Below are 13,720 nucleotides of genomic sequence, written 5' to 3' on the forward strand. Positions count from 1 at the left end.
ACCGGGTGGGTTCTCTCCTTTGATCTTTTGTCTTTTTTCTTCTTCACGGTCCCACGTCAGTTTCCTGTATACAGAGACCTTCATCTTCATGCCAGCCAAAGTCATCGGCAAGATTTTTTCGTTTGCGTAAACAGCTCTTAGTGGGGACCGAGAAAAGTGCTGGGCCACGCTAGAATTGATGACCCTCTGAAAATTCTTCGGTGACCTTGACTTTAACGTCTGCGCTTTTTTTCCTGTGATCCCAGAAAAAAAAAGCACAATACTGAAATTTTTCGTAAGGATGAGGATTGAGGGAGTGGGACCGCGTGTCAGGTTAGATTGGTCTCACGGATAGACTTTAGTGGAATCGACCTGATCTAACGATTAAGGTGCATTGATTTACATTCATTCAGTGCGTTCAAGTATAGCTTCAGTACGTAGGTACCATGCTCGCGCACTCTAAAGACTTGAAGGAAAGAAATAATAGCTCTATTCGAAGAAAGAATTGATGTGGCTAATAATATCACCTAGAGTGGGGTGGATAGGTAAATTTAAAAAATTTGGCAAAGAATTGCGGAATTAAAAGTGCCAAAAGTGACCGAATGAGACAGAGTGTGAATATGATCAGAGTTGTGATAATATTCAAATAAAGTAAATTTGAGCAAAGGGATAGAAGATTTTGCACAGAGAACTTATAGTGGTTCAGCTTAGTGTAAACATACGTCTACTCTCCCACGCTAATAATTTATTGGTTGGATTTTACTATAATTGATGAGAAGTTACAGTGGTACACGCCTGCTAATATTCAAGCACTTCTCCACAAAATAGGTGTTGCTAATATTCAAACTGATATATCTCACTATCTCACACCTAAGCATATACTTATAACACTGTTCTCAAGAGATTACAATAATATGCTATGAGAAGACAATTTAAAGTATGTGAAGCTCTCTCGAAATTTGGAATGATGTACTCTTGATATTTCTTGCTCTTCGGCGCCTTGGTCTTCTTTTATACTTCTTAGCATCCGAACTTCCCATTCGACAATCTTCAAGGACCACTTTCCAATCTAATACAATTGTTGAGAAGATTAGGTAGACGTTGAGATTGAACAATTAGAGATCCCGTCGATTTAGTCGCCCATACAAACAAATCTTGGTTTCCAAAAGTGAAGATTCTTCAACTATGGAAATAATATTGCCTTCAAGATGATTGTCCATCAACCAAAATATCCCGCATGATTGATTGTTTTGCGAAGATAAAGTTTAAGATTGATAGTCAATCACAATCTTTTAAAGTGGCAATCCATTCCAGATTACTAGCTGTAAAGAATGAGATTAAGAATCTCAAAATGATAACCTTGAAGTTTGTGACAAGAATCTCGTCGTAGGTAGAAAAGGTATTATGCTAATATTCAGCTCGTTCTGGTGATATCCAGCACATGCTGTGAGAGAAAATTTCAAATAAGGATCCGAAGTGCTCTTATTTTGTCAAATAAGGGCCTGAAGTGGATTTATGTTCTCAAATAAGGATCTAAAGTGGTTATAACAGTTTCAAATAGAGGCCTCACCCCACCGGAGGCCTCACCCCATCGGCTCGCCGGCCAGCCAAATTTTCCGACCGACCAAGGGCATTTTCGTCCAAAAATAATTTTAACATAAATTTTAGTTAAATTAGATTTAAAAAAAAAAGGGGGCAGGCCTGGCAGCCAGCCCTCCCCGCCTGTGGCTGCCTCCCCATCGCCAGTGGGGCGGCGCCGGCGGCAATGGCTAACGGGGTCGTCGGCTAGAGGCGAGGGCTGCTAGCCCTCGCCAGAGCCGGCGGGAGGTGACCAGTATTGGGCAACAGTGGGAGGTGGGCGATGGCAGTCAACAGTGGGGGGCGGGTGGCAGGCGGCGGCGACCAACAGTGGGACGTGGGCGGCGAAGGAAGGTAGAGGTGGCTGGTGTTGGGCGGCGGCAAGAGGTGGTCGATGTTGGGCAACGGTGGGGGGCGGGCGACAGCGACCGATGGTGGGAGACGGCCAGTGTTGGGCGGTGGCAAGAGGTGGCCCGTGTTGGGCGATGGCAGTCAACGGTGGGGGGCGGGCAACGGCGACCAACGGTGGGAGGCAGCCTTAAGATTACACCTTAAGATATGGACTGCTTGACTCTTCCAAGGGTGGACTAGACTACAAAAGAATGAATCGAAGTCTTAAGAGTCGCGGTTCCCCTCCTAATTTCCAAGTCATTCATTAAATTTATTTTGAACTTTGTTTGGGCCGTATCGTTGGGGATGATAAGACATGGATAGAGATGTCTCTTGACTTAGAATTCTTGCACCCCAAAGAGCACGCTAGCTTAGAAAATGCAAGATACAGAATGTCATTGTTTAGGCACTTTGAAAATATACGCCCGACACCGTTTCTTCCCCAAATAAAAGCTGAAACATAAGTATATAATACTTGATTTCACCCGGTTAGTGTAGAAATTTTTTAGACTACTGCAACTGTTCTAAAATACAGTCTATATCGTCCTTCACAAGACTGCTAGAGATCATGACGTAGTCTCGAGACTGACTGCGAAACTCGACTCCTCCGTTATAGATAACACCTCAAGATATGGACTGCTTGACTCTTCCAAGGGTGGACCGGACTACAAATGAATGAATCGAAGTCTTAAGAGTCACGGTTGCCCTCCTAATTTCCAAGTCATTCTTTAAATTTATTTTGAACTTTGTTTGGGCCGTATCATCAAGGATGATAAGACATGGACAGAGATGTCTCTTGACTTGAAATTCTTGCACCCCAAAGAGCACGCTAGCTTATAAAATGCAAGATACGGAAATGTCATTATTTAGCGCCTTATACACCTAACACCGTTTCTTCTCCCAATAAAAGCTGAAATAAAAGTATATAATATTGGATTTCACCTGGTTAGTTTAGAATTTTGTGTGGCCACTACAATTGTTTTAGAAAAGTGTCGTGAAAGATTTGAACTTAAGACTTTATGATCTGATACCATATAAAATTCCGTGAGATCAATCTCAATTATTTTAAAAGATTATTCTGTTAAACGAATGTGTGCTTTTAAAAATGTGAGGTTTGGTTAGAAAATGGGTGTAGGATCATATTAGATGTCTATATTCGTTGTGTAATATTCTATAATCTTGGATTTCTTATCTTTTTAACACTTGAATTCCGAGTGAATGCGTGCGTGCGGTCTCCTTGTCAGGCGGTGTTTCTCTCTGCAATCGAACACCTGATCAGCCAGAGACCAGATGACAAAACCCATTCAACTGGTTACCATGCCGCAGAAAGAGCCTCAGACTTTCTGTGGAGCTGCAGGTCGGCAATGATGAAAGCAATGCAGATTGAGGATTGACTGGGCCAAACATCAGGTCATCTCTTTCGGACAAATGACATTCTTCCCACTTCACATCTCTTTCTTCGTATGAAGATGTTCCTACACCGCGAGTTCCATTGAATTTTTTGCTAAGATGGTCTGATCACAACTTCTTTACAAACTGCAAATACAAAATGGGACAACAGTTATACATATAACTACGTTCCTATATCTCCCGGCAATGGCAGTTCGCGTGCAAATGGGCAGTGATTGTAATAGTGGCGTTGACTGAGTCGATTGGGCAGAAAAAAAAAGTTGACTCGTCAACAAAAGGCAAGAAAAAGTGGACGCTATAAAGGAAAGTTAGGGCGCACAGGGACGAAGAGAGCGAGAAAAAAGGAAAAGAAGAAGAAAGGGAAAAGAAAGGCAAGTCCTATATGATGGCATATCACCTGAGGTGTTCTTGGAATACCGGAACATAATCACAGCTTATGTTGTTACCAAAGGACAGTGTATTACCGACTTGCCATAGTAATTACTGGGGCTACCTGATCATACTTCTTTCTTGCTGCATATGGAGCATCGAGGTAGAATTTTCTAACTTGTAGTAGGAAAAATGAAATTGTTGCTTGCCAAGAAATTTGGTTAACAAAACATATTAATTTGTTGGGTCTTTCGAAAAAGATGAACAAGGCTATGGGACCCTTTAGAATTGTTCGATACTCGATCTTCTTCTGAAGCGTGTACAAGCTTTATTTTAGTTCACTTACTGGATCTTGAAGTCTCTGTCTTACCACGAGAATTGCTTTGATGGGATTGGTCGTTAGATAAACCTCGAGCTCCCCAGGTTCCTGAATCTTTAAGAGCACATTGCCTCCTAATGTCAAATTCTTTCTTCTCCTTATGATCGGCAATGACATTGTCGAGTTCAAGGAGAATTCATGATCCTTCGCTAAAAATTAAAGTTCAGTAGTTAAACTTGGATCCTCATTAACGTGCCATTTTCAGCTTCTCTCAACATATCCCGGAACATGTCAATAGGCATACAGCCCTGCTGGTAAAGAGATTGGGAAGTGAGAAAGCTAGTATTACAAGTGCGGGATTTGACTCTCGCGCTCTGCAGGAGGCAGAGCAAAAATCAGAGTGGGGAGAGTTAGCGATGGAACAGAAAAAAAAAAAAAAAAAAACACGCACACACCCCGGAACGCTCTAAATAATTTTTCTATTGAAATGAAGTGACAAGAATGGCGAGTGAGTTCATTTCAGTCTTTTTTTTAATGGTTGCTTTATATACTTAGGTCATGTCGAACTCTTCTGGCTTGATCTCGCCAGGGATCTCCCAATTGAAGTGGTAGAGCAATTGTGCGAGCGGGAGTTCAATACTGGTAAGACCAAAATAATGTGCCCGTACACCTGCCCCAAATGGTATGTGCTCAAAGTTGGTCTCTTTGTAGCTAACTGAAGAGTCTTCGAATCTCTCTGGTATAAAACGATCAGCACCTGTCCATCGATCTGGATCGCTTCCGAGTGCTCATGCCTTGATGATGACTCTAGTTTTTTGTGGTAGCTCGTATCTGCGGACTTCACATCGGTCCCTTGACTCTCCTATAATGAAGGGATAAGGAGGATGCTCGCGTACAGTTTCTTTGATGACTAATTTCAAGTACTGTAGTTCCCAGAGGTCTTCCTCGCCGACTTTCAGTTTTCCTGAAAAGACTCGCCGCATCTTGGACTGTGCTCTCTCCAAAACTCTTGGGTTTCTCAGCATTTCCGCTGTTGCCCATTTCAGGGTCGCCAATGTACTCGCGCTTCCACCTAAGAATATTTCTCAGAAAGGAAGGCACGATCTTCGAGTTTGATGGCTTGCGAAAAAGGAATGAAAATTGGTGGTGTCAACACTGGCTGACGAATGCATGGTCTTTTTAGGGAATCAACATTTGGTATAAGTGGAGGAAAGGAGTAGACAGAAGCATATTTTAACATTTAGTAGTGGGCAACGCAAGTTGATCTCTTCAGTATTGCAGGCATATTCTGATTTCCAGCAAAATTAGGCACAAAATTTATGTGTAGGCTCAAGGTATAGGAATTGTGAACACTCAACTTGTTCGGTAATTGCCAGGCATATTCTGATTTCCGACATAGTTAGTCGCAAAATTTTGTAAGCTTAATGTCGACCCGAAGGAACAGAGGATTCATCCTTTTGCAGTTCATGTGACTTTTTATGTGGCACTGCCGAGTTTTCTTCCTAAAAATGAAATAGACTGCACTTATTTTCCGACACGCACCGACAAGACCAAATCTGAGTCCCAGAATGTTTGATTTGATTTTCTTATTTCTCGGACTAAAAGCATCCAAATTAAAGCTTGCACAGACCTCACTTATGCTTTGCCATGGAATTTCATCTTAGTAGAGGCCTAAATAGATTAAGAGGCAAGTGAAGATTCGGTCTTATGAGGAGGGTCCCTTTGGTATATTATCTGTCATAAGTTGAAACTTGAGCTCTCCGGACTCCTGAATCTTTAAAATCACGTCGTCTAGATCTTCTTCACCAGATTCTTCCCTCCCGTTGGCAGATTCTTTCTTTTCTTTGTGACCAACAATGTGCTTTTTTGATTCGCGCTAATCCTAATAAATCGTATCCAAAACTCTTCCCCTTTTTCATCGCGTATTCTCTTGCGATTCTTGGTAAGTTATTGTGCGGCGAGGCATACTTAGTCGAAGCGGTTTATGATTACCTGGTGTACAAATTAAGCTCCAACATGATAAAATTAATAACCCCAATCTAAACCTTTGCCTAGTTCCAAACCCAAACCTCAATTCGGTTCGGATCTTTTTGCCCGACCCGTTTACATCACCAAGCCCAAAAGGCCCAAATCCGCGTATGAATAGTAAATTAGCCGAAAAAAAAGTAATAAAGAAAAACCCCGGCAAAAGACGAAAATTACGACATTGCCATCGGCTGGGGGCACTCTCTCTCGCCGCGACTGAGTAGCGCGACAGAGATCTCCATCGACGGAAGCGCATGCGATGACGCGAACGCTTCCGGAGCGAGCTCGATCGATCCGCATCGCGCCGGCGGTCGCGGGCTGAGGGATACCGTTCGGGCGGCCGCGCGACCTCGATCCGGGATCGGGCGAAGTGTCTGGGCTCCGATGGGACGTTCTCGCGCGGCTTCTCGCCCCGCCGATGAAGATCCGAACCAGAGGTTTGCTTACCGCGTTTGCTCCCAGTCCCTACGTGCACTTTTTATCTTTTTTGTGTGCGTGTGCGTGTGTTCGTGAATATACGAGGTTTGGTTGCGATTATGAGATTAGGACTGATGTGTTTGGATGTCGGTGGAAAATTCCATGGAGTACGAAGTTGTCTCCGCGGGATTAGAGTCGGGCATTAGGGGGATTATGTCGGTGTGTAATTGGTTTCGTTCGTTTGCGCTCCAGCGATGTCGATTAGCTAGAGAGCCCGAGGCTTAAAGGATTTCGTGAGCTGTTCCCTGCTTCGAATGCGTAGGACCCGTGTGCTCTCTTTGTTCTCTAGAGCTTCTGAAATCAACTGGCTTTCGTTCTAGTTTCTACTTCTTTGAAGAGTTTGGAGAAATGGCGATAATCGTGAGCATTGTGAGATAGAATCGAGTTTGAGGCCCGGGTCATTTTGGGAGGATGCCTCGCTCGCGTAGCTGCGGTCGTTCGTTGGGTACCCTTTGATCTACCTACTTCGACTAGTCCCGTCCCTTTTGGTAGATTTGGGAATTCATTCGAACGCGTTTCCGTGTGGCCTTAATTCAAGGGAGTGTACATTTTTGCGTTGCTATGTATTGCTGGTGAAGCTCACTTGAACTTTTTCTTTCCGGTAGATCCAAGAGGAAAAAGATTGGCTGTGGTCCAGAAAATGCAGAGTCTGCATCTACAGGTACTTGTCGGCGACTTCTCAGCTCTTTTTTGGGGATATGAATTCTCTCTTTATTCTTCAGGCTTCTGCTCACATGTTTGAGTCGGTTGTGCCCAATTTTTCTTATGGGATTTAGAAATTGTTTTTTGATTGTTAAGCATTGGTTTTTCATAGATTATTCTTGAATTCATTCTTAAAGGCAATAAGAGGACCAAAGTCTTACGGCCCTACAATATGACGAGCTAGATAGTGGGTTAACCTATTAGTGGTCAATTGAATGGTTTGTTCTTTCTCTCGCTCTTAAAGGGTTAAATCTTGTCAATCTTTTCTCTCGTTCTTAAAGGGTTAAATCTTGACAATCATACTTCTTCTTAGGTAGGTCAAAACAGATTTCCTGTCTCTGATTTTGCTGAAAATTCCACTGTGCAATGTAGCTATTGGTCAGGGAAATGAAGAGAAAGGGGCTTCCTACCACTGCAACTGCTGCGACAAGGATATATCAGGAAAAATTCGTATTAAGTGTGCAGCTTGTCCAGATTTTGACCTTTGCATAGAATGTTTTTCTGTTGGAGCTGAAATTATCCCCCACAAGAGCAATCATCCATATCGGGTCATGGTTGGTCATCTCCTTTCCTTTGATTGAGAATGCCAGGATTATGTTATCTTTCATTTGTTGTGTTTCCTCCTTTGTTCTATGAAAGTGAGCATCTTAGACAATGAAGACACTTCTCCAATTTCTTGTTGTTAAAGTGCTTTCTAGTCTTAGTTTATCAATCAGGTCTATAGTGCTTTCTTGAATTCTTTTCGTCACTATACAAGTTTCATTTTACAATAATGGTCCGTCTACCTCTACAAAATAAACTTTTTCAGTCTCAAGTCTGAATCAGATTGAAATTTCTTAATTACTATGCATAATCCCTTAATTTCTATGAAATTATGGCTTACTCTTCCTTGATGAGTACTTCATGAAATTCCAGTGTTTAATGTTTCGTGACTCTTTTCCTTTCATGGCTAGTAACTTGATGGTGATAAACTTGCACTTGTGGCTGAGATACTGATTCAGTGATGCAATGCCGCATAGTCATGACTAATAACGTTTATAGCTCTTGGAAAACTCCATGAAAGAATGGTCTCTTGAGAAAGAGATGAAAACAGTTTCAAGTGCTTTCCTAAGAAAATATGTAGACTCTGAAACAGAAGTTTTTTTTTTTCTCTGCTGGGGAACATCACGCTAGTTGTATTATTAACACGGTCTACAATTGTTTAGTTCGCATAAACACCCTTCTCGCTTAAATTTTAACAATAATCAGGTGAAGAGAGCTGAGAGCAGCCTACTTTATAGTTTTATACTGCTTTGACATTCATGAACAAAACTTTAGTGTTGCAAAAAAAAGCCCTATTAATTCGAAACGATCTCTATCCTGTTGAATGAAAGGAGTTGCTTGGAGTAAAGTGCAGATTAGAGGTTACATTTGTCTGATGTCTCTGGACTTTAAGTCATGTGCTCCATCTTCTCTTCCAAATGTGATTGCACAAGTGATGATGGAATGTATATTGTGCTGACACTTTTAAACTAGAATGTTCTTTGTAAAAATTAGTATTTCTGATCCATTTGTTTATTTATCTTGATTTTGTTCTTTGTAACAGGACAATTTGTGCTTTCCACTTCTATGTCCAGGCTGGAATGCAGATGAAGAAATGTTACTTTTAGAGGTGTTACTAACGTTTTCTATTCTACTTCAAAATAGTTCACCGTTTTTAGCGTTTCATATTCACAAGGTTTAGCGGTTTTTCCTATTTAGGGCATTGAAATGTATGGATTTGGTAATTGGGCGGAAGTTGCCGAACATGTTGGATCTAAAAGCAAATCACAATGCATCACCCATTACAGTGCCATGTATATGAACTCCCCTTGCTGGCCTCTGCCGGTAAGGATTTGTTACTTAGATTTATGATAACTCAATCACTAATACACCTTTTAGACACAGTATTTCCAATTATGATATGTTCCACATATTCATCTAGGACTTGTCTCATGTTATGGGCAAAAACAGAGAGGAGCTTCTTGCTATGGCCAAAGGACAAGAGGAATTAAAGGAAGGTACTTTCAGGATTAGTTGATTGATATTGTTTTCTAATCTGGTTTACAGGACTCCTACAGTCCTGCTATAGCTTGAGAGAGAGCAATTATGAGCAATTTCCTGCATGCCGGAATTTCACGGTCTCTTTAATCATATATCCATGTTTGAAGCTCAGCTGCTTTTCCCATTAGTAATGGGCACATACTGGCCACAGAAATACTTGCTCACAGTCACAGATTCACCAAAAACTTTTCATCTTAGAACCGAAAATTGCACGTGACTTAAGCTCTTCTTTAACAGAGTCATCTTCAATTGGGGAGCCTCTCAAAGAAGAGTCAGCTTCTTCTACAAAATTCAAGTACGGCTAAACACTATCGTTTGTCAACTATTATGTTATACCGCAGTTTTTACTTATTCCTCTGTATGTGCTCATTCAGATCCATGGAATCATTGAAAGAAATTCCAGTTCATGTACTTTCTTCCGGCTCAATTGCTGGTAAGAGGGGATGCAACATCTCACATACTAAGGAAGAAATTAAAGATGAAGGTAATACTTTTATGGAACTTGTTGACCTGGCTGTTTGTTAACTTGAGGAAGCATCCTCCTCAATTGGCTTCAAGAAGTGTTTTAAAGTATTACTTGATAGATAGCCTAGGGCTCATGTAGAAAAAGAACTACGAGGAATAGGGCTCTTGTAGAGTAAGATTTGAGTCCACGCTGATGACTTTGTGTGTTTTATCTGGTTTGCTTGTTATGCATAAGATAGATTACTGAGGTTAGATAACTCTAATTTCAATTCGATACAATATGCCTAAGAATGATTCATTCAATGTGGCTTTAGAATTTATTTCTTTTCTGTTCCACAGAATCTCAAATAGACAGGAGCATTGGAGAGAAAAAGCCTAGAATTTCTGGGGATGAAGGGCCATCTGCAACGGAGTTCAGTGGTTATAATTTCAAGAGGCAGGAATTTGAGGTTGAATATGACAATGATGCAGAGCAGTTACTAGCTGATATGGAATTTAGGGATACTGATACAGATGCAGAGCGTGAATTGAAGCTGCAAGTGCTACGCATCTATTCAAAAAGGTTTGGTTCTGTGCTCTCTACATAACGACTGCTAGATGGATTTTGTTGCTAGATATGCACTTGTGAGAGGCTGATTCAAACAGCATACAATTCCAAAATGACTATAGTGGGCACTGCATGTTGAAATAATCTTTATAATGTTGTTGACATCAGTGAGCAATTAATGGATATCAAACTTTGTACTGCAAGCATTATCTGGCATTGATTAATTTGACTCGACCAAATTGTTGAAATACCCAGCTCAAATCTCTCGAATGAATCTATAACTGACTGAACTTGACAGATGCATTGCGTCATGACATGATTGAATGCATCACGTGAACCGACTAATTCATCAATCTAGTGTCTGGTTCAGTCATGCACCATATTGTAGCATCCGTTTTCGCAAAAGTACTTGTTGTATAACATGATTGCTTTCTCACATCAAAATAGAATTTGTTGAACAACCATTTTTTTCTAAAAGTATAAGTTATTTGTAAAAGTGTCCATGATATGTCGGCTAAATAAATTAACACTCCAGCTTGTCATAAGCTGGACCTTACACATGAAACAAAAGATGTAGATGTAGTTACTTTTAATGACAATGGGGGGGGACAAACAGGAATAACGGACATAATGGCCAGAAGAGTGTCAACATTCACTCGAAGCTTTGATAATAGTTAAATCATTTTTCTAAAAAGCTTAAACTTTCAGGAAACGTGACACAATAGATATGAAGCTTATATATGAATGGTATTGACGAAACAAAGCACGCTTCCTGATATATTCTCCTGTTCTGGAAATAAGCCACTCTCTTTATTGTTTACATGTTACCTTGGTGCTTGGACAGTTTGGTTCATGGATTATGCACTTTGACACATCTCAAATAGTTTTTATTAGCCATGTACATTTAAGATAGTAAATTTTACTGATTTAAAGTTTTAAGTATGAACATTGATTCTGACCCACCTTACCAAAAGAACAACATTGATTCTGACCCTAGATTTAGTTTTTGTACCTTGTTGAATATTTTCCATTAGTGCTGCTATTATCATTTTTGGTTATAATTGCTAAATGAATTTGCAACCTGCCTTTTACCAATTGGACTCTATGTGACATGTAGTACAAAATGATACTATCTATTTGACCGTCTTTTGGTGGAATCTCTGTACTGGTACTAGTTCTGTTGAGAAGTGTCCTTTTATCATTTGTTTTGAGGTGATTAATTTACCTTTCTTGCCCCTATCTTGAATATTTGACAGGCTCAACGAGAGGAAACGTAGAAAGGATTTTATACTGGAGAGAAACTTGCTCTACCCTGACCCATTTGAGAAGAATCTCTCTCCAGAAGAGAAAGAGATATATAAGCGCTTCAAGGTCTTCACACGGTTTCACTCGAAAGAAGAGCATGAAGAGTTTGTTAAGAGTATAATAGAGGAACATCGGATTGTCAAAAGAATACATGAACTCCAGGTCTGATGCACGCCTATTAATAGCCCGTCCTTTCGTATCGTCTGATTCATCCTGTGAGTTCCACATTTTAAAACCAAAAAATATAGTATATAACATGGGTACGCCCTTTTTGCAGTTCTGCAGCTCCTAATTTTAATGGGAAATGTACTTTCTCTGTGACATGCCGATGTGCCCATGCACATTCATTAGTGTCATGCCATATTTAGAAACTTCTATTGCTCCGTCAAGTTTATTTTCAGTGACAAACTTGGTTGATGGTGGATTAGGCAGCTTGACCATTTTCTGCTAAAGGTCTGTCCGCTGCCATACATTGAGCTAGTTCCTTTCACTATAATCCACCTGAAACGCAATATATGCAACTATAAAGCCAGTTGGGCCTAAAAATACTCTGCATTTATGGTCTTCGTTTTCTGTATTACTGCACAAGCTTTGCTATACTTTGTTTGAGTATCTCAGATCATTGGAAGTTCATAAGATTAGTGTGCATCAATGCCAAAATGGAAATGCACCATTTGCAGAGAGAACTTGTTGAAGTTTTGACTCTCGTTGGATAGGAAAAACATCTAATCTTCTCTAGTTTTTTTAGATTGGAAGTTTTCATCTCCTTACCAAACTTTGATGGAAAATTCTGATGCATCTTTACAATTCTACCTTTACTTTGATGCACTTCAATCTGCTTAGCTTTATATAGTGGTGCTCGCTCTTATATTTCTTTCTTTAATGAGCGTGTAGGATGCCCGAGCTGCTGGCTGTCGAACGGCTGCAGAGGCGAATAAGTTTATTGAGCGGAAGAGAGAGAAGGAAGCAGAAGGAGCCCGGAGAATGAAGGAAATTTCACAGGCTGGTCCGAGTGGTAAAATCTTTCCAAAGCCTAGTCATGTCAAAGTTGAGCAGGAGAGCAGCCCTCAAGGACTTGTCAGGAGCTTCTCGAGCCTTCAGTCCAGTGGCAAGGACACAACTTGGACATCACTGGATACTCTACACAGCTCCCTAGATGGTTGGGACATCAGCGATTTTCCTGGAGCTGATCTATTATCTGAAGCTGTAAGTACTGTGAGTGTGAGAACTATAAATCTTAAATTTTCATTTGAGAAGTGATTCTACAGAAAACTGTCGAACCAATTGCTTTTCTCAAACTAGCAACACTATGTTTCTTGAGAATCTCCCCCCATCGAAAGACGAAGTACCTTTTCTTGGTTTTGTCATAAAGCGCGACTCCCATGTGGGGATCCCTCTTACTTAGCAGGACATTAGAATTTAGAAAAATGATAGTGTCTTAATGCCAGCTTTTTTCAATTTTTCGTCTTAAGCAGAAATTTTGACTGTTTGAGTGCTCTTTTCTTTCGTGTAGGAGAAACGTCTTTGTGGTGAGATCAGAATTTTACCAGCACATTATCTGAAGATGCTACATGTTATGTCGATAGAGATGTTGAGGGGCAACCTTACCAAAAACACAGATGCCCATGGCCTATTCAGAGTGGAACCGAGCAAAGTGGATAGGGTGTATGATATGTTTCTATCCAAAGGAATTGCTCAAGCATGATTTTGTGTGGGCATGCTTGATGTGTAAATAGCTTGTGCTTTCTTTTCATCTTCCTTTTCTTAGATCTTTTTTTCTTTTTTTCGGGTTTTCAGCCAGAGGGAAGATAGATGTTTAGTTTGGGCAATTGTTTGCTTATGATAGCAATTTTTTAGTATTCAATGGTTTACAATATGCCCGCTAGGAAGTAAAAGTCTCAAGCATTCGAGAGTTCCCCATCTTTTTTTCTGTTTGGCGGTCTTGTAAGAAACTGGAAATGTACTTTGCCAAAAGCTTCTGAAGAGGCTAGATCCGGAGTATTGTGTATTGAAAGCTTTTGTGATGAAAGAATCGAGAAAACAACTTCAGATGCCATTTTGAGTATTTCTTT

At 40.6% G+C, this 13,720-nt stretch overlaps 1 protein-coding gene across 2 annotated transcripts; it reads left to right on the forward strand.

The window, feature by feature from the left end:
- Positions 1-6,242: 6,242 nt before the first annotated feature.
- Positions 6,243-13,713, forward strand: LOC130134741 (transcriptional adapter ADA2a-like). 2 transcript variants are annotated; one of them, XM_056302400.1, is made up of 12 exons: positions 6,244-6,507; positions 7,153-7,208; positions 7,622-7,803; positions 8,835-8,900; positions 8,990-9,115; positions 9,213-9,288; positions 9,569-9,626; positions 9,706-9,815; positions 10,136-10,358; positions 11,600-11,810; positions 12,543-12,854; positions 13,162-13,713. In XM_056302400.1, the coding sequence occupies exons 1-12, from the start codon at positions 6,455-6,457 to the stop codon at positions 13,351-13,353; spliced, it is 1,665 nt and encodes a 554-aa protein (XP_056158375.1). In that variant the 5' UTR covers positions 6,244-6,454; the 3' UTR covers positions 13,354-13,713. The 2 variants fall into 2 exon arrangements, with proteins under 2 accessions (XP_056158376.1, XP_056158375.1); XM_056302401.1 differs by lacking the exon at positions 9,569-9,626 and having other exon boundaries at positions 6,243-6,507; positions 9,242-9,288.
- The last annotated feature ends 7 nt before the right edge of the window (positions 13,714-13,720 follow it).

This window comes from Syzygium oleosum, unplaced genomic scaffold, assembly GCF_021117445.2.
Source record: "Syzygium oleosum isolate NSW1041296 unplaced genomic scaffold, Sole_v2.1 Sole_v2.23, whole genome shotgun sequence".
Lineage (NCBI taxonomy): Eukaryota > Viridiplantae > Streptophyta > Magnoliopsida > Myrtales > Myrtaceae > Syzygium > Syzygium oleosum.